Source organism: Cyprinus carpio, unplaced genomic scaffold, assembly GCF_018340385.1.
Source record: "Cyprinus carpio isolate SPL01 unplaced genomic scaffold, ASM1834038v1 S000006695, whole genome shotgun sequence".
Lineage (NCBI taxonomy): Eukaryota > Metazoa > Chordata > Actinopteri > Cypriniformes > Cyprinidae > Cyprinus > Cyprinus carpio.
In genome coordinates, this window is record NW_024879307.1 from 298,176 (window position 1) to 321,884 (window position 23,709).

The window sequence follows — 23,709 nt, forward strand, 5'->3', positions numbered from 1 at the left end:
AAGTCAGCACCGGACAGCTGACTTCACCATGATGGATCACCCTGCTCTCTCACTCTCTCTCTCTCTCTCTCTCTCTCTCTCTCTCTCTCTCTCCATCTTCCTACCTCTGTTTCTTTTGTTCTCTCTCTCTCTCTCTCTCTCTCTCTCTCTTCTCTGCCAACCTGTCAAGTCCAAGGGCTAAAGGTGTGTTGTTGAACGTACTGGGCTATTGTTAATGTTTTCCATGTGATCTGCATTCTCTGAAGATAAACATTAACTAATTTGGCATTCATTTTTTTCCATAGAGAAAAATGTAAATCTGTCAGCAAAGACATACCATGAGCTCGGGGGTTGTTAAGTGCCAAAAGAAGCCAAGAGTCACTGTGATTTCAACTGCACTACCCATAATCCTCCAAGGCATTAAGACTACAGGTCCTACTTGGAACCAATGGGAAAAAAAAAGAAGAAAAAAAAAAACATAAAAGACAACAAAACTGAAAAAGCTCAACAGCGACATCCCACTATCGTCAGGCACTGTCAATAACTTCCAAGTAAGCAAAATGACCTGTGATATTAAGGTTTGTATTCAAACAAATAGAACATAATTTAGTGAGGTTTAAAGTGAAAATAAAAAAAATGCAAATAGGGTAAAGAAAAAAATAGGATTCATTCTTTTTCCTTTTAAAGATGGCTATTTTTCTTATCAATTGGAACATATTTTTTCTTGTTTTAAGCATAAACCTTAATTAATTTTTTTTGTTTGTTTTCTCTGAAAACAAGACTTAATATGTTTTTTTTTTTTTTGGCTTGCTGAAAAAAGTGGGCACATACTTCAGTATCCTAATATAACCAAACAAGCATCTAACTGCTTCCTCTGGGACTTCCCCTATACCTGACCCCGAAGCTATCTCACTGAGTATTTTTGCCTACCTGCTTTATTTCCTCCTCTAATAGAGTGAGGCTGCTCACTTGTGGGCAATCCCACCTATTCATTAAGGTAAGGAATCAGTTAAAACTATGGGCGGCTGTTAAGTGGGCTCTCTGGGGAGTGCAGCCACGAGTGTATTCAGATCTACCTCCCTTATGCTGAAAACGGTGGGAAAGATATGACAAGTGACCCTGGCCATGACCCACCTAATGCATTCAGCTTTATCATCAGCCCAAGAAAATGAGTCCAAATCAAGCCAAGATTAAGACCACAGAGAGCATATGTGAGCAGCATGCTGCCCCAGTTTCAATGAAAATTACCAGACTGTTCCAATATGGCAGACAGAGAAAAAATAATCGGGGCACATTTAACTTTTACTCTTTCTGCAGAGAAGCTAATTCTCTGACTGATAAGCAAATGATAAAAACAGGGTTCCCGAATCTTGTGACCAATTGATTCCCAATGCATGTTGATTTTCAGCATTCATTTCAAAGAGCTGACACTAAAAAAACAAAAACATTTTCTAATCAATGAAATAAGTTGAGCAATAAAAATTAATAAATGATTTTCCAGGATGACTGTGGGAACCTTCAATATGTTATTTTAAATGTCTAGCAAATTATATTTTCATGTATATATAGGTAATCTGTCAATACAAGGGGATATTTATATCTTCATCAGTGACATCAATGAGCCAGTAATGTAATATTCCCCATCAGCATTTGGTGGGACGAATAGCAACAAATGTCTGTTAGGCCCTTTAGTGGGTCAGCTCAGTGTTCCAGTACACAATGGAAGGTGGGTGTGTTTTTGCGAGTATATATATGTGTGTGTGGTAGCATAGGGTTCAGACTGTGGGACTGCAGAGGAAGGTATTCAGACAATGTCCATGTGGTTCATTAGGGACTGAGATCAAACACTGTTGCCCTCTTTAGCCTCATTGACAGTAGACAGAATATCTGTCCTCTCCCCACCAGCTGGGGAATGGACACTAACATGAGGGAAAGGAAGTGAGGGAGTGAGTGAGGGATAATTGAGAGATAGAGGAAGGACAAATCCTACATCAAGATCAAAATTAAATGGAAAATTTCACAAATAATATTACTACACACTACCAGTCAAAAGTTGGACATACTTGACAATGTTTTTTATGACCTAAAAACTCAAAAAGTAGTTTGTAGTTAAATCTGAATTATTAAATATTAAATAAATATGTAATTTTATTTTTGTTCTTTTTTGTTGTAGTCCAATATGAATTGTGCCTAAGAATGATTTTCAGTTTGTTTTTGAAAAATTACAATTTTCCCCAAGTGGATAGTGAATGAAGAGTTTTCATAGTTTTGATGACTTCATTATTATGTGGATAAAATGTGGATAAAAATAAAATAAAAATACTAATAATAAAGAATGAGGAGTGTCCTCAAGTTTGACTGGTTGTGTATATTTTAAAACCTTGCCTGACTAGTTGAAAATGACCCAATGAATCTGTGCTGTAGCCCATGACCCATTTACTCCCAGAGTGCCTGCAAAATGTTAACTCTAACATCACAAAGGCACAGCTGTGATATCACTTCCTGTCAAGCACTTTACGAAATTACTAAACAGTGTGCCTCGATGAAAAGAAGAATAAAAAACAGTGTGCCAGGGTTATTATAGTCATCTAAAACTAAAATCATAAAACAGCTAGTTGCCAAGACAATAAATAACTATTTAAAATATATATACATATAAAACTATAATAGTATCTCAATGATCCTAAAATAACAGAGCTGTGTGGTGGAGGTCATATGAGATTAGCAGCCCACTGTAACTACTTGGCCACCAGACTGGCTTTGGTTTGACACTCCATTCATTGACCCCCTGGTCTAATTTGATGTGTTTAAGGTGTAATGGATTTGGAGGTGGCTCATTGGCCATGAATACTGATGGCCCAGCTTTGATACAGAAGGCTGCTAACAGCACAAGGTCAGTCCTGAGCATGAGCAGGCGCAGCCAGGCATAATTACTCCCCCCTTTTTTTTTTTAAGTGGTGCTGCTGGAGCGGGGCTCTGGGGTATGGGACATGCACAACAAGATAAAGTAATGTTTATTTATCCCTCCCAAAGGATCCATTTACATGGCCTGGCTCTCCTTAAGAAGCGTGCACAGAGAAAGAAACAAGCACCCAACTGGGTCCACAACTGGGATCCTTTCACAAGAATACTGAACACAACAGCGTGAGAATGAATATACAGTACATAATCTCTGAACTGAAGGAGTCTCTAATGAACGCTTCAAATAACTAGACCTTAGCTATCGGATAAAGTTTGAAAGGATAATCTTTGGAATAACGCACAGACGAATTGTTCACAATAAGACCAGAAACATGTATAAAGAAAGTAAATAAGGTCAATATTGGCTTAGAAAAGAAAGGACAATAGTTATGTCATGCTTAAGAACTGACCTTTGGTAAGCGCTCAGGGTCGCCTGGGTGTCTAGGGATCACCTTCTGTAGCCGCTGGAAACCGTAGTCAATTGTGGGTTCATTCAGTGCTACAGGAAAGAGAAAATTCAACCATGTTACCGCAGGGAAATTCAACACCCATCTGCAATTACCATTACAAAGAAATTTATATAAGTGTCATTTGCTTCAGACCTCAATACGGTTCCAAAAAAAACACAAAAGCAAAAAGCAAACAAAATTGTGCCTAAAGTATCAAATATTATGTTTACAAACTAGCTGCCAAAATACCTGTATCAATTCCCACTATGCTTTAGCAGTTTGCAATCACAAGGCACCACTTTATGAATAAAACAACACTTGAGCAGTTTGTCTGAATGGATCCTGCTAAATGTTATTTATACCAATGACTAACAAAGACTGGCACGTATCTTATGATGACCAGAAGCAGCCAGATCATTTCATCTATAAGCATGATTAAGATCAACACAGAACTAAAAGGTGCCTTTTTAAATTTGCTGTGTCCTTAAACAAACTCCAATAACAAATAATTCTGATGTTAAACCCCTCTTCTGTTTTGTAGGCACCCGTAATCTGCAAAACAAATCTATAGACCTAAGGTTATGAGCAAATAATTCAATTAAAGTTTGTTTCATTTCTGTAGAGCGGCACCTCCCACTTCTTAGAGGCCCATAGACAGCTTCATGAATGCTCGCTGAGGACAGAGCAATAAGATATTGTCGAAAAAGGAACCCGATCTGTGTGATGGGGCCAAACTTCCTGTACGGGGTGGACCACATAGTGCTTGGTCCAATGTTTTTCTAACCTCCCTGGATTGAGCGGGACTTTCACACTGAGACAATGGGTCTTTCTCCAGCACTGGCCTGAGGAGCTTGTTTGTGTGTTTATCTGTTGTGGTGCTAAACTCCAGCCCTCAGGGGCACATTCACACAGAGCCCTTTTGTGCTTCACTGAGACAGAATAAGAGATATACATGTCAGCAGAGATATTCAATATTTGATATGCAGCATACAGTTGTGGTCCCAAATGTATTTAGATATTTAAGCTATGCTTAAAAATGTATGAATTCCAATGCATTATATAACAAACATCAAACCAAGTAGCATCAAAGAAATTTAAACCTTTTCTCACAAGTGTTCTTTTTCTTACATATTTTTTTCATGGTGATTTTAGTGGATGTACTGACAGAGGTTCACACAGGTGTCCTATGTTGAAAAGTTTCAAAATACTTTTTATATTCATTCTAAACTGTATATCCATTGTTTTTATCATTTAAAACCTAACAAAGTTCCTTCTATGAAATGGTTGTCTTTGAAAAGTGTGCTATCTATCCTATTTTAAAATAAATAGCTTGTTTTAAAATTCATACATTTTAAAGTGTCCAATCATTTTTGGAGCCACTGGTTTTAGGTTGGTTTTATGCTATACATTGGGTATAGAAAATAATCACCCCACTTTAAAATAATCACATTTTGGTGAAGAGGCCAAGATCTGACGTTAATACTCAAACACTGTAATAAAATGTTTTGGGTATGTGACATAAGATATCCAAGAGTCCCTCTAACAGTTATTCACTCTTCACATGCACTTTCTCCCTCTCTCATTCTCTCTCAATAGACTGACCACCTTTCTTTTGCCTGAAGCATCAAATCTCAAACAGAACAGAGAAAAAGCATCAAAAAATAGCAATTTAGGACTGGAGTCCTCTGGCCCTAAGTTAATTGTCCTGCTGAAGACGGGGTTAAAAAAAGTAACAGTCTTTTCTCTCTTCCGGCCTCCCTTCTGTTTGCCCTGTAGGCCGCAGCCTGGACATTTCCTGAGGGAGTTCACCCAGCTCCAATCAGCTCCACAGCTGAGAGGACAGACTGTGGGCAGCCTCTGAGTGCAGTGGAGTGGATTCAGATGGCCAAGGGCCCAGACAGAACCAGACCCCTGGAGCCCAGAACACAAGCTGTGCCCAGCCTGGCCCTCCTCCACCGGGGAACAGGGGCAGCTCTGACTGTACAGCAATGCCACTCGATACAACATCCAGTGGCAGTTAGGATCTGCAGCTTTATGAGAACATGCTTGTTCTCAATGCTGGTCCAATATCTGGTTTTGACATAAAGCCTGAAACATGCATTGAAAAGAAAGAAGTTATATGTAAAAGCCAGGCTGCATCCCTACCAACTCTGTAAAATGTCATGTTTACTTTTACAATAAGCTGTAACTTCATTAAAAAGTGGTTGACAATGGCTAATAACAACAGACTTCACGCGACGAGACACAGCAGGGCTCAGAGACTCGCTGATTGAAAGGCGGCATTAACCTCGACTCTCTCAGCCACTATGACTGCCTGGATGCACAGTCGCTCACACCGCACTGTGATTGACTGGCTGTTTACTTAAAGAGCAAGATGAGAAAAAAAAAAAAAGTAAAACAATCCTGGAGCATGATGGAGAACAGACCACAGCTATCGACGAAGGAAAGAACAACAAAACAGTCGAATGTGACAGAATGATTCAAAGCTACCCTGCGGCTGACAATACATCAATATCTAAATAGGCTTCCTGTAATCAGGTCTGTTGGTGGTTTGGAGACAGGGATATGGAAGTGTGGACTGGTGCAGCGCACAGAATAGGCCCTGCCTGAGTGGAGCATGAATGGGGGTTGGGGGAAGCAGACTGCAGGATATCGTAATAGCAAAGGAATAGATGGAGGCTGAATGAAAGATTGTGTTGTGTAGTATTACAGCAGGTCTGACATGGAGGTAGGAGAGAGTGAATGGAAGAGTAAGAGAGTGTGGGTTGAATGAACTATGTAAAAAAAAGGCTGTAGCTGTAAGGTCTGGACAGCCACCAGCTTCTGTGGCTTGAAGATGAAATGACGCAATATTCGCAACACATTTAACTACTGTAACGTGACATATTTCTAGGTGAAATAAAATATAACATTACATTTACATTTAGTCATTCAGCAGACACATTTATCCAAAGTGACTTACAAATGAGGACAACAGAAGCAAACAAAACCAACAAAAGGGCAATAATACAGGTATGTAAGTGCTGTGATAAGTCTTGGTTAGCCTAGCACACTACACATAGCAAGGCTTTATATATATACTATATATATATATATATATATATATATATATATATATATATATATAATTAAAAAAAATAAAGTTGATAGAATAAAAAAAGAACAGGGAACCCTCGTGTTTTTTTTTTTTTTTTATCAATTTATTGCATTCCTGCTAAGTGAAAATATTAATTTCTTAAAAAAAAAAAAAAAAAAAAAATCTTACTGACCCAAACTTTTTAATGACAGTGTAAAATAATAATAATAATAAGAAGAAGAAGAATAAGAATAAAGAATAAATAAAGGAATATTCAGCCAGAAATAATGTATACATAATCATGGCAACAGGATTTGAATGGATTTTGAAAAATGATAATTGGTTAATTATATTTTTCACTGACTAAACAGTCACATCATCAGAAATGTTGTTTCATTGGAAGACAAAAATATTGCATGTAAATGAGAAACTATGAAAACATTTTTTAATTCAAATGATAATAAGCATTGATGATTTGTGAGCAATTCTGAGAAATAGACCAAGACCAGAGACATTTATTAGAAGAGCTTCAATCTCATTATACTTAAGAAAACACGTGCGATAAAAGCTGGTCTAGAGGAAATCACCACTAAACGCATTTAGCATTTGAATAATGAAGTGGCTGCTGGAGCAGAACTTTTGTGAGGGTCTAGACAGGGAACATTTATAGTATGTCTCTTTCAACAGGACCCATGTGCTAGCATAATGAGGCACAGGCCATGATGCAAAGCACCTCTGAGGAGGGTGTTGAGTTAATGTGCTGATACAGAGATGGATGGGCCAGATCTCAGGCTAAACTGTACTCTGCCACACTTACAGACATCTGCACATGTTTACTCTCCTTCATTGCTATTGCAGATTTGACACACACTGTACAATCCTCTCACCAGCCGACTCGATAATGTACAATTGCTGAGATAGAGACTGTGTACTGAACAGTTAGCAAAATAGTGCTACTAACTTTATATAGCCACCGGTCGCCCACTGAAAACAATGATGCAAACATTTTGTGGACATGAAACCATGCAATTCTGGTATATGTCACAAATCAAACTGACATTAACTGGTGACAGTATATACGTTACAGCAAAAGCGAAACCCAGACCCTTGCGACCAAACAGAGAAGAAAAAACACCTCCTGTGCTCGGTCATGGAGTGAACTTTGTCAGAAAGTTCGAACAAAACAGTGTATTTTCAGAGATAGACTTACACCAAACAGGGAAGTAAAATCCCATGAGCTTTTTTATTTCCGGAGACTCTATGTCCTACTTGGTGTAACGTTGTTTACCAAACCATGCACAGCAGACCTGATATTTATAGAGGAACACCTTTCAACTGTCCATGCACTTGTTTACTTTTACAGTTCCAGAAACTCGCAAGCTGTGGTTTCCATTTCTTTCTGGGCTCACGGAACGGTTTCACGACAGAAATAAACACCGGCCAGTTACCCGACATATATGATCACAGATTCATTGCAGCTCTCCAATTTCATATGCGAAGGAGAACAAAAAGGTTATGTGTGATGTCATGAGCTGAAATAAAATCTAAAAAAATCACTATCGAAAAGAGCAGTATATCTGCCGTATACTATGCCATCTCGTTACGTTTAATGAAGATAATCAATATAGGGCAAATATAGGGCCGTTTATGGATCTAAACGGAGCTCTTGGAGCCCTAGGGCGCAAATTGAATGATCTGCCTCATGAACCAAAAAAACTATCAAGGAACAGACCTGATTTTTCCAAAAAAAGGAATGCTACAAATACATTAACAATCAACGGCTCTCCAGAAGATGGGATCAAAATGAGTAAAACATATCAGCAATAAATAAATAAATGAAACAACAACCACTGGGCTTGAAGGATTCCTCGCAATCACACAGATCAATGCTCATTGAAATTTCATGAAGGCACAGCACGGATCGCTTCATATTTCACAATAATAACTACAGGCCTGCGGGGGTGAGAAGAGGAGAGGAACAAGCCACTACTAAAAGACAATACTTAGTGCTGTCAAAAGCAGATGGAGCCAGTCAAAACAGTATGTTTTAAAATACCTTACACCACCAAAAAAATCCCACACTTAATATCTCGTACAGAAACCAGAGGGCAGAATGTGGGTGGCAGTGGGTGTCAAGAACACAGTATTTGTGGCTTTCCTGTTTTCGAGACCAGGAATTGAATCAGCTGACCACACATAGACCCGCAGGGGCTTAGAACAGTATCCCTGACTGATGGAGCAGAAAAGGTATGCTGGGTAATTGGTCTTTAGCAGAACCTTTTTAACAGGCACTTGTGGGCTTTGTACAGAGCTGTTAATGTCAGGATGGTAATGTTCTGTACATGTTAGGGAATGGCAGACTCTGTTTTACACTCTCTCTCCCTCTCTCTCTCGCTCTCTCTCTCTCTTCTCTCTCTCTCTCTCTCTCTCTTTTTTCCCCAGAGCTCTCTTTCATTCAGGTGTGATCTCATATGCTGCGGATAGGAATCGATAGGCTCAGTGGCAGGGTGTTCGATGCCTGCCTGAATTATTGCTTCATTTCTCTCCCTATATAGATGAGGACTGTTTTTCCTCAGCCCTCCCCATGCCGGGATCAATACCTTACAATCTCATTTTTATCCATTTTTTCCATAAACCCAGTGATTGCGTTTATTTGGAAAATCCGACAAGCTAAATAAGACATCACTTTAAGACATGGGGGATGAAAAAATCTTGGAACCTGTGGCCATAAAATGGATGACTTGTTTTTCTTGATCGTGAGCAGAAGCTCCTAAAAGACAGAGACATCTGTGTGAAATGGCCCACTGAAGGCGCCCCGCTGTTGAGCAAACCAATTGCTCTATATCTTTATGGCTATAATCTCTAGCATGCAGAGGTTTAGCAATTTAATTGGAACGGTTATCATTGATCACCTAGTGTGGCCCCATTGTCAATAGAATTAAAGAGACTCATTATCAAAATCGAACGATCACTCAGGCCACTCAAGAAGAAAGCCTCCGTCAAATCTAGTGCTTGGAATAAATAAGTTGGTGACTACGAATGCATAAAGGACGTACATTTACAGTGGGGTCCAAAAGTCTGAGACCATGTGGAAATTATTATATACACTAACATTCAAAGGTTTGTGGTCAGTAAGATTTATTTATTTATTAAAGAGAGTTATTCAGCAGAGATTCATTTTACTAAAATTGATCAAAAGTGACAGTGGAGACATGATTTAAAAATTTAAAAAAAAAAAAAAAAAAAATCAAATAATTGATGTTCTTTTGATCTTTATATCCATAGAAAACTGGAAGAAAATGTGTGTGTGAGTATCAGATTACATAAAAAATATTAAACAACACAACAGCTTTTAACATGTTTCTTGACCATCAAATGAGCAAATTATAATGAGTTGAAGCCTGCTCAAATTCAGCTTTGCCATCACAGAAATAAATACAATTTTAAAAATATATCAAAATAGAAAACTGTTATTTTACATTTTAACAATAAATCACAGTTTTACTGTTTAAACTATATTTGTATCAAATAGATGCAGCCTTGGTAGACTTGAAATATGAAATATTTAAGAAATTATTATAAAGTTGCTTTTTGGATCACTCATGAAATCATGCTGTGGATAAAATGATCATTAGGTTTTGCACAAACTTGTGAAAGTCTTTAAAGCTCAAGTGCATTAAGGCAAAAGGACAGACAAACTAAATATTGAAAACATTCTGAAACCCAAATTCATTTAACTTTTAGCTGATATCATTTTGTATCAAATCAAAAGATTTTTCCTAGTGGTCTCAGACTTTTGGACCCCAACATACATGCATTTGAATTAAAAGAGAGGGTGAATGCATGTTTGATGTGAAGTCTGGCTTTTCCTCAACTAAAGTGACAAATGCCTCCCATAGACTTAATCATTGGCAGGCATAGAGCTCCCTCTAATGTGATCGAGCAGAGTCTTTTAATATTGGGCCTGATGGGGGCTGTTCAGCCCACCGGCCTGCATACTGAGCAGCAATGAATTGCCTGCTGAACATTTCAAGTGATTCATCAACACCTCCAATCTATCGGCCGCATAAGGGCTTCACATACGCTTACTGGCAGATAGCATTATAACTCTGCCTCTTTCCCTCAAAAACAGATGGAAAACCCCTTTGACGAATGATGCAAACATGGCAGTCTGGTGAGAAGTAATACACAACCAAACATGGAAATGCATTTGTTGCAGATGAATTGAAAGGGAGGGTGAGAGAGAGAAAGTAAGGAGGAATGATTTATCCCTCTTATCTGCGGAGTGCCATGCAGGACGGGTAATGTCCCAGGCGGTGAGTGTTTAATTGTTTCTGATGGTAAATATAATTGCAGAGAGCTTCTGGATGTTTAATTGCAGAGGGCCAGTAAACTGTGGGTGAGATCACTTTGACTGGGTCTTCCTCTTTGAAGCTTAACTATAGCATTCCAGCAATGTAAAAAAGTGCCTGGTGAGACGGGCAATGATGGCTACTGTACCACACAATACTGAAAAATGCTGTTACTTTCAGTTAATTGCTCTCCATTACTGACTTTGTCATCCTAAAAACTCACACATACACACACTTTATGTTTTTTTTTTTTTATTCTTTCAAGCCCCCATTTATTGTATCTGCATGGAAAACAACACCCATCACATTTCTTAGAATTTTCTCTTTCCGTTTTTCCATAAAAGTAAGAAAGTCATACGTGTATGGAATGACATAATGGTGAGTAAATGATGAAAGAATTATCCTTTTAAATACAGACCATTGGCCAGCCAGAGGCACAGTTCACACAAACGTGTGCCAAGAATCCTAGAGAATCCGAGACTTCTGAAATGAGAGCCTTTGAGGAATCCATTTACTGGGTGGCTGCTTGGTTCATAATCAGAGTGAAGTCAAAACAAAAACACAACTGTATCACTACAGATGGAACAGTGTCAAATATAATCAGCGTCATAATTTACTCAAAGACAGTAATCTAAAATCATACACACAGTCGATATATACTTGTGAGAACCATGCATTCAAAGTAAAAAAAGCTAAATGAAATAAGTATCTTTTTTCCCTGAAAGATTGTTTTTTTTCTCTCTCCACCATGGCTGTGAGGGATGTTCTCAAGGTACGGCTCAGCCTTTCCGCATGGCTGTGTGGTGTTTGAGCGAGGCAGCATCAGTACACCATTGATTTAATTAGGTCTCCATCTCCTCTGCTTGACAGAAGTTGATTAGAGGTGCCAGATGCCCCATGTGTAATTCCACTGCCCAGCTGCTACATAGCTTTGCCAATACTCTATGATTAGTACCCACTGGCAACTGGGCAAGGCACAGGTGCCAACTGGAGCCATGAGAAAAAGAGACACACAGGCTGACGTCCCACTGCAGTAGCTGGGACAGGGGAAAAAAGGGAAGAGAGACAGCCCAAAATGCTTCAAGCTGAGGAGAATTGCATGGTGGGGCCAACCTAAGGGCTGGGCGTCAGATCCGCACTGGCCATTTTAATGTGTGTGGAGGACCGACAGCCGGCATTGGGTCTCTTGTCATTAACAACACTGAGTTTCAAACTGAATTTGAGTTCCGTGTGCATGAAAAAAACGGCATATTTAATCAAAAGGATTCTTGATGGTTATTACGCTTGAAGCTTTAGTAAAAGGGGCACATCTAGAAGTGCAGCCATAAAATGGGGTGACCATCTGCCCTCTGTTTTGGAGGGTGTGTGGCTGTACGTGTGTTTGTACGGTTGTGTGCGAACATCTAAATCCTCCCTCCATTCTGCCCATGTGCTCGCTGAATGGGCTATGAAATGAAGCCAAGTCCAGCGCCATAAACCCAACGAGCATACTCATTCACACCCACTAATGCACATGCATATACATAGACACCTACTGAGCCAACAATACCCACAGCTGTGCACTGCTTAAACCTACTGATGAGACAGGCCTTTAACATTGCTCCCTTCAGCGTTTTTTAACGCTTATCAGAAAAGCTGTGCTTGTACTTTGACTGCAAACTCTAAATTTAAACGAAAAAAAGCTGCAAGATCAGCGAACAAACTCTTCACCTCTTCCTCCACTGATTTCACGTTGTTTTTACCATTAGATTCCATCAAATACTTCCATCATGCGGTTCCCTTACTTCTGGAAGTCTGAAGTTAATTACTTCTCGTTGGCTGAACTTCCAATATGTAGAGTGTACAGTAAACCCATTTTGAAGCCAGCAGATATCACAGGTGACCTCTTTTTTCTCTAAAAGATAAGTCCTACATTTCCCTTATCTGCACAGACTGCAGGATCTTCCTGGAGTTTGAGGCACAGTCGTTTGTAATAAGCTGTGTGCTCAGGAAATAGGTAGGATTCCTCTATGCCGTAGGTTTCTCGCTACAGGAAACACAGGGTGACTTACTCAAACCAGACTGACGTGAAATCAAGTACAGTTGAAAAGGAATAAGACATGATGGTTGTATGCAGCTGGCTGAGCACAGTTAAAGGCGCTTAATGTTATTCTTACCTGTGTAGATAAATCTGCCTGGTGTACCTTTGCAGAACTGCTTTGACTTGTAGGACAGAGTGACCTCCACACCCCCCGGGAATGTGTCTGGGAGGGAGTCTGCACTCGAATGGGCGTGAGGGGGTAATGAGCTGAAAGAGAAAACGAAAAGTGTGTGTTTTTTTTTTTTTTTTTTTTGGCTCTTATTTTTTGTTGTTGTCAAAATAAAACAGGTAGATTATGTAGGTTGAAATAAAGCAATGAAATATTAAAATAAACACAGTGCTGTGTTTTAAATTTTATTTCCAGTGTTACAAAGGACCTGAACTGAGCATCAATTTTTTTTTTACATCTCTTTCTTTTAAATATGATAATTGGTCACCTTCACATATATAACATAATTAAGTCATGTGACAACAATATAGGCCTACATGATCTAGGAATCTAGGCTCTAGCTCATGAATATAGGCTCTAAATGATTAATGTTGTTTTTTATTAAAGAACAGTAGGCAACATACAGTGTATACTTTGCAGTATACATTACATATTAAGCAAGTACACAGAAAAGGTACAAAGCTGTCACTGGGGCTGCACCTTAAGGTACAAAAGATAGAAGGTACATATTTGTCATAGAAGGTCTTATTTGCAACTAAATGGTACATTTTAGTAAGTAAAGTGTACATAATATTAGTAGCTTTTAAAAGGTTCCCGCCCCGCCTCCAATGATAGCTTTTTTATATTTTTTTTTTTTTGTGAGTATATTTTATTTTGTGAATATATTTTGTTGTATTTTTTGATGTTTTGGGAGATGTCAGTGTTTCAGTTTTTCTTCCTTTCTTTGTCCCTCATCTAGTATAAGAAAAATATAAAATGCCTTGCTGCCATGAGCTGCATGGACTTGGAGTCAGAGAGACCTTTCTGTTAGTTTCATGGTGGCACAAATCTTGCCAGTACAAAGCGTTTGTGTTTCTGGGGTGCAACAGTCCAAGTCCATATCAAATTCTGTCCAAACTGCAACATTGTCTGACTCTGCTACTGAGCTATTAAAAAGTTATTGCCATTTACGTTATGTCACTGCAACCATGCTAGATGTGATTTGACCTATTGTAGTTATTACAGGTTTGTGATTTGACTGCTTACAGTGTTGTGAAACCTTTTGAAGAGGATCTGTGCAACTACAAAGCAGCTGTGAGTGCTCAGTTTCCCTGCAAACGCTCTGTCATATTCAAAGCCAGCAGCACTGGTGCTGCTTTACATGGCTTTAAACTGTCCCTTTCATTGCTCACTTAGCTGGGCTTTCATATTCTAGACACTGCTCTTCTCACCTCTCAGATAAATATGGGCATTGCCAATGAGAGGCTTTTTATAGAATTACCTCTTTCATCTAGCTCTTCCCAACATGAGCAACGCAGAAGAAGAAACTGAGTGAGTATAAGACCAAAACAACGAGATGGACAGACAGGAAAACAGACAGACTGCCTGACCAAAAATGAGAACAGAAGCATTGTGCCCATTCTAACTGGCACGTGTCTTCACAGATTTGTGTACCAAGTGGATTTTGAATGCATCTTCCATTTCAGGCATATTTGCTAATTAAGTTGCTAACTATTGTGGTTTAAAAGGTGCATTAATTCCTTTTTCTTTGTATTCAAATTCAGTTTAACCCTAATTGTGATTCCCCAATTCTGTTTTTTTGGCTGAAAGCATAGCAATAATTTTTTTTTTTTTTTTTTTTTGCACGTTTGTCATAGAAAGGTAACTGACCTCACTCCAGACCAGCATGGGTGCCAAAAATGACCTGTAGGCCGTCAAAGAAGTTATCACCAATGATGATGACTGTGGCACCCCCTGTCGTCCAGGCCTTCTCGGGACTGATGGCCTTAATGCAAGGAGTAGCTGTTTTTCAAGAGGAATGAAAGAGGAAGTGGAAAAAATTAGTAAGCTAGTGGCCGTTGTGTACAATAAACATCTAGTTTACCTTGAAAAGGCATATGCAGTATAGATTAATTATGACTTTATGTACTTGCCTGTACGCATCAAGACACTTGTAAAGAGTTTATACATAAATAATGTCAAGAAGCATCAGAATAAACATCTGGAAGCAGCCAGCAAACACTCACTTGTGTGCATTACCTGTGACATAAGGTTTCATGCTAAATACTTAGGAAATAAATCTAAACCTGTGCAACTGATTTCTTCTTCCTGATTAGGACAAATAGATTTTATGAGCCACACTCTATTAGAAAGCTTTAGGCACAGCTTAATGACAAGCGACTGACTCATTAGAGTCGTCACATATGATTAGACTGTGGCCAGTCCTCTGCACCATCCCCTATATGCTTACTGACAGCGGCGCGCGGAGCATGAGAGATATGACGCCTGTTCACCGATCATTTATCTCAATCTACCCTGCATAGTGTAGCATGATTCATGCTGTGGTTGCCCGGAAATCACCTGCAACCTCACCATGATCATTTCTAGCTGTGTTGGGAAAGTTGGGAACTTTACATTTACATGAAACTCCCAGGCCTACGACTCGAAATCAGAGAGTGGAGTGGAGAGTGACAGCAATTTCTCCTCCCCACTCAGTGTTTTGTAATGACTCTGCTCCAGCTTTACTCTTATACCCCTCTCACCAAAAAAGCAAAACTGGTGAGAACCCCCACTCCAGATCCACTTCATAGTTTTAAATCTGCACTGTTACAGTTCAACTGTGAAGTCTCTCTTTACTCTCTTCTCTCTGTACCATTGTTTAATTAGATTATATATATTTCTATAATAAACATACAACATATAAGCATGGCATTATGTATATATACATATACTATACATATATATATATATCACATTCTTATATGTTGTAAAAAGTGACGTGACATACAGCCAAGTATGGTGACCCATACTCAGAATCGTGCCTCTGCATTTAACCATCCCAAAGTGTAAGTAATGTAAACACAACATGTAAACACAATCTTTGATTTTGGATGTGATTACAAACACTGACGGCTACATTTTTCCCAATTTACACATTTTGATAGCTTTTGCTATCTGATGCCCACTTAGTTATATTCTTCAAAACACAATTTAAATAACTTTTCACTATTTAAATTAAACTTAAGTTAAATAAATTACCTTACAGTATTTAATTAATTACATTGTTAAATATAATCGTCAGCATGTTCTCAAAATAATGTACAAAATATAAAGTTGCAATACATAAATTCAAATAATGTGTAGATATTAGTCAAAACAGTATTATATTTTAATATAAAGTTATTCAGTTATCAGCCATAGCATGAAAATGCTCAACTTATCAGCAAGAATTTTAATATTATTGCAAGTCAAAATCATGTTGGCACAGTTTCCATATTGTAAGGGTGATGCATTAGTATGATGAATTTCGATTCATCTGTCAATTATTTTGTTTAATGTTTTGTCATTTTTGACATTGTTTTCTACAATAATATTACACAAATTGGATATAATGATCGTCTCTCTTGCATCTTCTGGGACGTTATGTAAATTTTTATCAACACAAAACCTGACTCCACACTCTAAGCAGAAACTGTTACAGCTCCACAACTTATGCATTCTGGTCCACAGACAGCTTAGACCGGTTGACTAAAACTGAGAGCAGGACAAAACAGGGCAATAAGACACAGAGTGAAAGCCCCCCTGATGCTCTGCTTATGAAAGGCATAATTCCCTTCCGCCTTTGTTTTTAGTCATGGACATAATTAATGAAATCTGAGGGTCGCAGAATGGAAAGATTAGTCAGTGATGAGTGTACTATAACAGCAACAGCACTCCATCCTCCAACCCTCCTTGCTTCCCCTCGCGGGGTGGATAAGGAGAACACGAATGCCAATTCCGCTTGATTATACACACACCTTTATTAAATATTACACTGACCCCCATGTGTGTGCGAGGAGGGAGGGGGCCAGGTGTGAGTGCTTGTTTTAATGACACTCGTGAAAGAATGTCCATGAGCGCCAGAGTTTTTGCCAGGCACAGAGAAATCCGGAAAATAACGGTCCTTACAGCAGTCGTCAAAAGGCAGGCGCCCTGGGACACTACTGAGAAAACAGCAGCCAGCCATACAAATTCAACACCTTAATGAGTTTAAACTTTCATTTCCGCATGTTGAACTTTGGCATTAGCTTCTAAAGCTTGGTGTCTCACTGAAAGGCACTTTAACTGACTTACTATTACTGCTGTTCCAATTTGCTGCGAGGATTTAAACAGAAAGGAAAGACGGGAGAGGAGAGGGGAGAAAAAAAAAAAGGAAGAGTCATCTGAGTCTGAGGATGGGGAGAGTCGTGGTCACGGATGGCTCTGTTATTTTCTGTGACTCTGAGTAGGGGGGACTGAACTCACATCCTTTAACAATGCGTTACACACAGTTCTGACTGAAGCAGGACCCCTAGGTGCGAAGGTGGGGGTCTACAACACTCAATGCTCGCTATGATGGTGCAACTAACTGCGGCAGACGTGTGTGGTGGAGGCAGATGGCCTGTGTGTAGGAAGCGCTCGTGTGCTGCTGATAGAACCTGAACTGAGATGAGACGAAGGATGTAGGCCTCACTCGCACAGCTCAAAACTGGTGTGGTGTCAGCCCTGGGCGATGCCCTGGGAAACAGCAAGCATAGATAATAGCAGGGGAGCCTTCTTTTCACTCACGTAGGGGAAAAAAAGTCCCAGAGAATGGGGTTGGGGAAGGTCATCTGTAGTTTGTGAACTACAAGAATTTTTAAATTTAACTTTAAAGTACAATCATGCTACCTTTTTGAAAAGCAGTTAGCAACACTACAAGCTACTAAACTAAAAAAAAAAAAAAAAAAAAGAAGAAGAAGAAGAAGCATTACCATTCCAAGATTGGTGCTAATGAGATTTAAAAAAAAATGTTTTTTGAAAGTTCACATTAACCTCACCAAAGGTGCATTTGATTGATAAAAAAAAGGAAATTATATTATATGATAATAATATAATTATTATTATTATCACAATGTTGAACTATTGCTGATTACTAACGTTTGTGGAACCTATATACGATATGATTTGCTTATAGATTTTTTTTTTCTTTTTCTGTAACATTATCAATGTCTTTATTGTCACTTAATAAACTTAAATCAAGGAAAAAAGTCTGCTTTATAAAGTCAGACATAGAGTGTTTTTTCCTTAGTTTCCACTCTTTATTTTTTTTGTTTACTCATAAACCTCATTAAAATTGATTATATTTATATTATTCAGCAACAACAGCAAGTCTGTTTTACAAGCTTGTGGAATCACTTTTTTGGTGACTTAAGACTTAAATATAGCAATGCTAAGTAATAATATTTAAAAACTTGCAGCACTTGTATAGTGATGCATCTGAGGAAGACCTTAGTTTCTCCAGGATTCATATTTACAGTGTCCCCTTATGCTCTGTGGAATGTTTTCCTGAAGGTAAACTGCATATTAAGTAGGGGATACATATTTTAGATTAAGGAACATTATTTTTAAAGCATTTTCAATAACCCAAATATACAACCAAATCTCCTTAGACCAACCAAAACATCACATACATCCCATTATGTCTACCAGCCATGTTGTAATTTTCAGAAGTGAAGTAATCCACTTTGTGGCCATGAGGACTTCCCCAGCTTGTCTGTGTGTGTGTTTTTTTTTTTTTATTTTTTTTTTGTAGGAGCTGTGTGTTGTGTGGGTGACTGCTGGGCATAATGCAATTTGGCGGCGTGGATAAACCAGGAGAGATGAAGAGGAACGGTGGAGCAATCTGTGATTGTAATCTTGGCCTAAGACGACTCTTTTTGCAGGGTGCTGAAATTGTGCATGGGTTAAGCAGATGGTGGAATGTGAATCCATCTGATAGGATTAAACTTTGGTGCCCTCCTCTGCCGCCATCTGTTCCCTTACACTGGGTGTGCACACATACACACGCTCACTTTTTACACACACATCACAGATACAAGCACAATAGATTTTCCCTTCTACAAACTAACATTTCGAGCCCTGCAGACACCTTTTTCCACCACAGTTGCATTTTTGGCATGACCTTATGTACTGTTGCCCTCACTTTAACCCTTGTCTCCGCAGCCCAGAGCATCAACACACATGCACGCCATATCTGACAGAACAGGTTTATTAGCTGGAGGGGAGTGGAAATGGTTTAGAACTGACACAATAATGGACAAGAGTGGCTAAGCAGGGGTGATTGAAGTAAATCATGCTGTTGGTTAAGAGAAAGCCGTATTTTTGTGGAATGGACTTAAATATGGTAAAATGTGTTTAAATAGAGCTAAAAGTACACAATTTTGGGGAGTGAAAACATTATCCAATTAGCTGAAAGTACTTAAAGGAATAGTTCACCTCAAAAGTAAATTTTTGCTGAAAATGTACCTACCCTCAGGCCATCCAATATGTAGATGAGTTTGTTTTCGGAACAGATTTGGAGAAATTTAGCATTGCATCATTTGGTTCACCCATGATCCTCTGCAGTGAATGGGTGCCGTCATAATGAGAGTTCAAACTTCAAAAATTTCTCTCCTGTTTCAGACGAAATTACTTTTTTCATTGCAGAAAAGCAATATATGGATAGAAGACCTGTATCTTAGTTTCAAGCAAAAAATATATTTATATTTATTTTTTGTATTTTTAATTTTTTACAGACACGCTTTTTCGCTCTCAATGCATGTGGAGTCATGTGGATTAATGTTTTTACCAGCTGTTTTGGACTCTCATTTTGACGGCACCCATTCAACTGCAGTGGATCCATCGGTGAACAAGTGATGTAATGCTAAATCCAATGAAGAAACAAACTCACATACATATTGGATGGCCTGAGGGTGAGCAAATTTTTAATTTCTGGGTTAAACTATTCCTTTAATAGATCATATACAAGGGGCAGGAATGTGTAGAACACAGTGAATGACAGGTGTTTAAATTTCAAGTGGAATTTAGTTATTACAAGAACTCTGTATTTAATTTTGGAGCTGCATTAACCTCCAAGAAAAATATATCTATATGTGCATGTCAGGGTTTTATATTAGACATAATGAGGAATTACAATTTAAGCATGTCTGTCTCAGGAATTATCCTGTACTTTTTTTTGGAAAAAAAGAAAAAGAAAGAAGAAAAATCCCCACAATTTTCCAAATATGTCCAGGCTTTAGAAAAACTGACTTTTTTAATCTTCTCAGTGCAGTGGAAACTGTGCTTAAAGACTGAAGACATCCCCCGGAGAATAGAGAGAACTTAATCATCATCAGCATCATCATTCAAATCCTCAGTTTCTCATCATAAATAGAGGTTAACAGTCCAACTGAAAAAATATGTTCTTCTCTAGAATCATTCCAACTTAAATGAGAAAATGATTGGATTTGATTGCGGCTGAGGAGTCAAATCAGTGCTCAAATCAAGTCCACATGTTATTAGACAGATTTAGGAGGGTCGCACTGTAACCTGCAACACTAGAGGAGGACAGCAGATAAAGCCACATGTCATTCAGAAAATGAATGCACTGAGCTTAAGCCTTAGAGGTCCCGTAAGACACATGTTCAAACCTAAAGAGAACAGGCCACTTGGAGAATGCAGCATTCATTGCTCTTTTCTTAGCCCTGGGATTGTTGGTGTTTTGTTGCACTGCTGCTACTGTTGGTATGCTGTTTTATCAGTCAAATGAAAGTCTGGTTATCTGTAATATCTGGCATCGCCGTGACTTGTTAGTGATATCAAAACATGACAGCAGCACAAAGAGGTGCTAACTCAGAGTCATTGTGTGTTGACTGAACGGTCACAGTTGTCTTTCAGCCAGTGCAGAATAAAGAGTATTCGTCTGTGCTCAACTGCACCCCGGATCATTAATTAATAAAGCGTGCAAACTAGCTGAAAGTAGTTTGGAAGGGTAGTGTGATATGTACTGGTTAAAGCTCAAGGCTGGATGAAAGGTTTCAGGTACAAATTCATGAGTTATACTGAAAAAATAAATAAATACATTTCTTGAGGTCCAGGCACAAAACTTTGTGGTCAAAAAAGATCCATTGGAAATATTGTAGTGATGTATGAAGCACAGCTATCACAGAAGTCACTTTGAAAACAAGCAGCTTTCTGTTTTTGACCAAGGCCATTTGCATGTGAGTATATTTATTTATTTATTTTATTTTTTTCATCATTGAAATGTTTTTCCTATCCCCTTCATATGCTGAGACAACTATAAGTAAGCCATTATAGGTTGATTTTCCCAAACATTGTGGGTCTGTGATGCTCAGATGCTTGTTTTCTCCTGATCATACAAGACTATGAAGTCAATCGAAGATGGTGGATGAAACCTGAAATCACAATTTTTGCAATACCATTTGGTGACAGTAGTCGGGTAGAAATGGCACACTTCAGCTTTAAGCTGTGTCTGTAAGTTTATAAGTTGACATATGGGAAAACTATAGTGCTAGCTATGATGGGCAACCATCTGTGCGCATGCAGCAAAACCATGAAACTACATTGAGTGTGACAAAGTAGCTTAGTTTAGCTGAATGGTGCTTGGGATGTCACAGCTATCAGTTAGCTTTGTGCAAAATGTTGGTTGTGGGGGAAAGTACAATGAAGGAAATTGTCACTACATTACATTGCAGGTGTAACATTTTTGTCTTTTATTCCTGCTGTCTGTTTTTCTCCCATTTGTCTCATTCTTTATGTCACTATGAAACATTTTTATATGAAGAATTTTGTGTATACTGATATGACAAACGTGTGTTCTTTATTTCTTGACAAAATGCATGTAAAAAGATAAAGTACGTACACTCACCGTGTTCTAGGTATGACGGAGTGCCTTCAGACGGGTCCAGCTGCGAGCTCTGCGTCCCATGGTTAGAGTTATTGTGTACAAACATGTTATCGGACACAGCCAGGACATGTCCGTCCACGTTGACCGTCGTAGACACTACCACCTGCAAGAGATAAATGATGACTGTACTTCACTTGACCCCGCGAAGACATACTCTGTTCTTGTATACAAATTAATACGTAGCTCAAACAAACAGCTGAAGTGTTGGAGCAGTACTTACACACGGTATGCTTGTAAGTAACTGCTGACTGATAAATTGATGAACAGGCACATTTCACCAGAGAGCCTAGAACAATGACAGCAGCTAACAGCTCTCACAGAGCTCAAGACGTACACTAGAGGTGTCCCACAGCAACTGAGGAGCCTCTTGATTTAAATGGCTCTCAGGCTTTGAGAGGTCTCTCAATCTCAAGAGAGGATGAGGCTTGATGAGACTTGGCAAACACCGCTTATCCCTGTTCTGGGCAACCACTTCATTTACTCACTCCAGCTTTCTTTTTCTCCCATTTCTCTACATCCGTATCAACCATTGGACCTTTTTAGTGAAATTCAGTGGATTGTATTAGGGCCATATAGTGGAGATCAAAATTTCCTACAATTTCCTACATTTCAAGGAAATCTCTGCAGTGACCAATCCTCTCATCAGCAGAAAGAATCAAAAAGCTAGGCTCACCTTTGTTGGGGAGCATGTTTGTGTGGAGAGAGAAGAACTGGTCCAAAGTACACTTTAGTGATGAGAGCAAATGTAATTTATTTGGGTCAGATGGGAAAACATTATGTTAGGTGTCAACTGGGGAAGACTCTGAACCCCTAGTGCATAAAGAAGTCAGTGAAAGGTAGACGAGGAAGTGTAATGGTTTGAGGGATGTTTTGTGCAGTCAGGATGTTTGAGTCGCTCATTAGCAGCTGTTTATTCAGCAGTATTGATTACTTCCCTGCAAGCATCAGAGTGCAATACAAATGTTTATCAGAAGCCTCCTTCAGCAACCTGCAGTTCCTTCCCTGCAAGCTCTCTTAATCAGCCTGCAAATTTTCATATGCAAGAAAGACTGGCCCCGTCACACTCCAAAATGGAGAAACTAAAGCCGTTCTTTGAAGCTTCAAGCAAGGGCATCTACACTTCCTTGTCTTAAATGCGGTAGACCCTCCAAGACTCTCGTTGTAACTCAGTTCAACTGTGTAAAAAAGTTCTACAGTGTTATTCCCAATTGTCTTAATGTGTTTTGCAGACTCACAACACCAACTGAAAAACTCAGGAAAAATCCTGGCAACAAAGTTAGGGCGAAGAAACCCAGTGATGGTCACAGTCCACAGTTACCTGAACGCTGGAAGAGCTCTGGTAAGAGTGGACGAAGATCACGCACACCAGCGTGTGAGAACTAATGATGTCCTGAGGCCGCAGATTAGTACTTTTTCAAGGCAAGGGCCTCTACCTTCCTAATTTCAGATGGGCTGTAACCCTCCAAACGTTTTTATTTGTAGATTTAGTTAAGTGTAAAAATGCGTTCATGCTACAGTGGTTTGTTATTCTCAAATTTTGATCAATGTGGGTTTCCCACACACACACACACACACACACGCACAAATAATAGATAGATATATTATATATATATATATATATTATATAATATAGATATATAGATATATAATATATATATATATATATATTATCCCAATATCAATTATCTTTTTTTGAGGTGTTTTTAAATATCTAATTTAATTATCTAAATATTGAAAACATTTTCAGATTTTGATAAAAATGATTCACTGTATTTAAAGTCAAATAATTGATTCAATTAAAAACAGCTTCATTCATGTGTTTTCGATTGATATCCCTAAAATATATTACACTTTATGTCATTTTAAATGATTTAAAACGTTCATTAACTACTCATTTTGTTTGAGTGCATTATTAATA

The 23,709-nt window shown here is 38.6% G+C and overlaps 1 protein-coding gene across 1 annotated transcript in view; it reads right to left on the bottom strand.

Annotated features, from left to right (window-relative positions):
* LOC109101821 (transcription factor COE1-A-like) overlaps positions 1-22,321 on the bottom strand; it is a 38,938-nt gene extending 16,617 nt beyond the window's left edge. Inside the window, exons 1-5 of the mRNA XM_042755412.1 lie at positions 22,277-22,321; positions 21,753-21,894; positions 14,722-14,848; positions 12,974-13,104; positions 3,351-3,439 (exon numbers count right to left, since the gene is read on the bottom strand). Of these exons, the coding sequence (XP_042611346.1) occupies positions 3,351-3,439; positions 12,974-13,104; positions 14,722-14,848; positions 21,753-21,894; positions 22,277-22,321 (534 nt within the window). The remainder of the gene's footprint in view (positions 1-3,350; positions 3,440-12,973; positions 13,105-14,721; positions 14,849-21,752; positions 21,895-22,276) is intronic.
* Between the last annotated feature and the right edge of the window lie 1,388 nt (positions 22,322-23,709).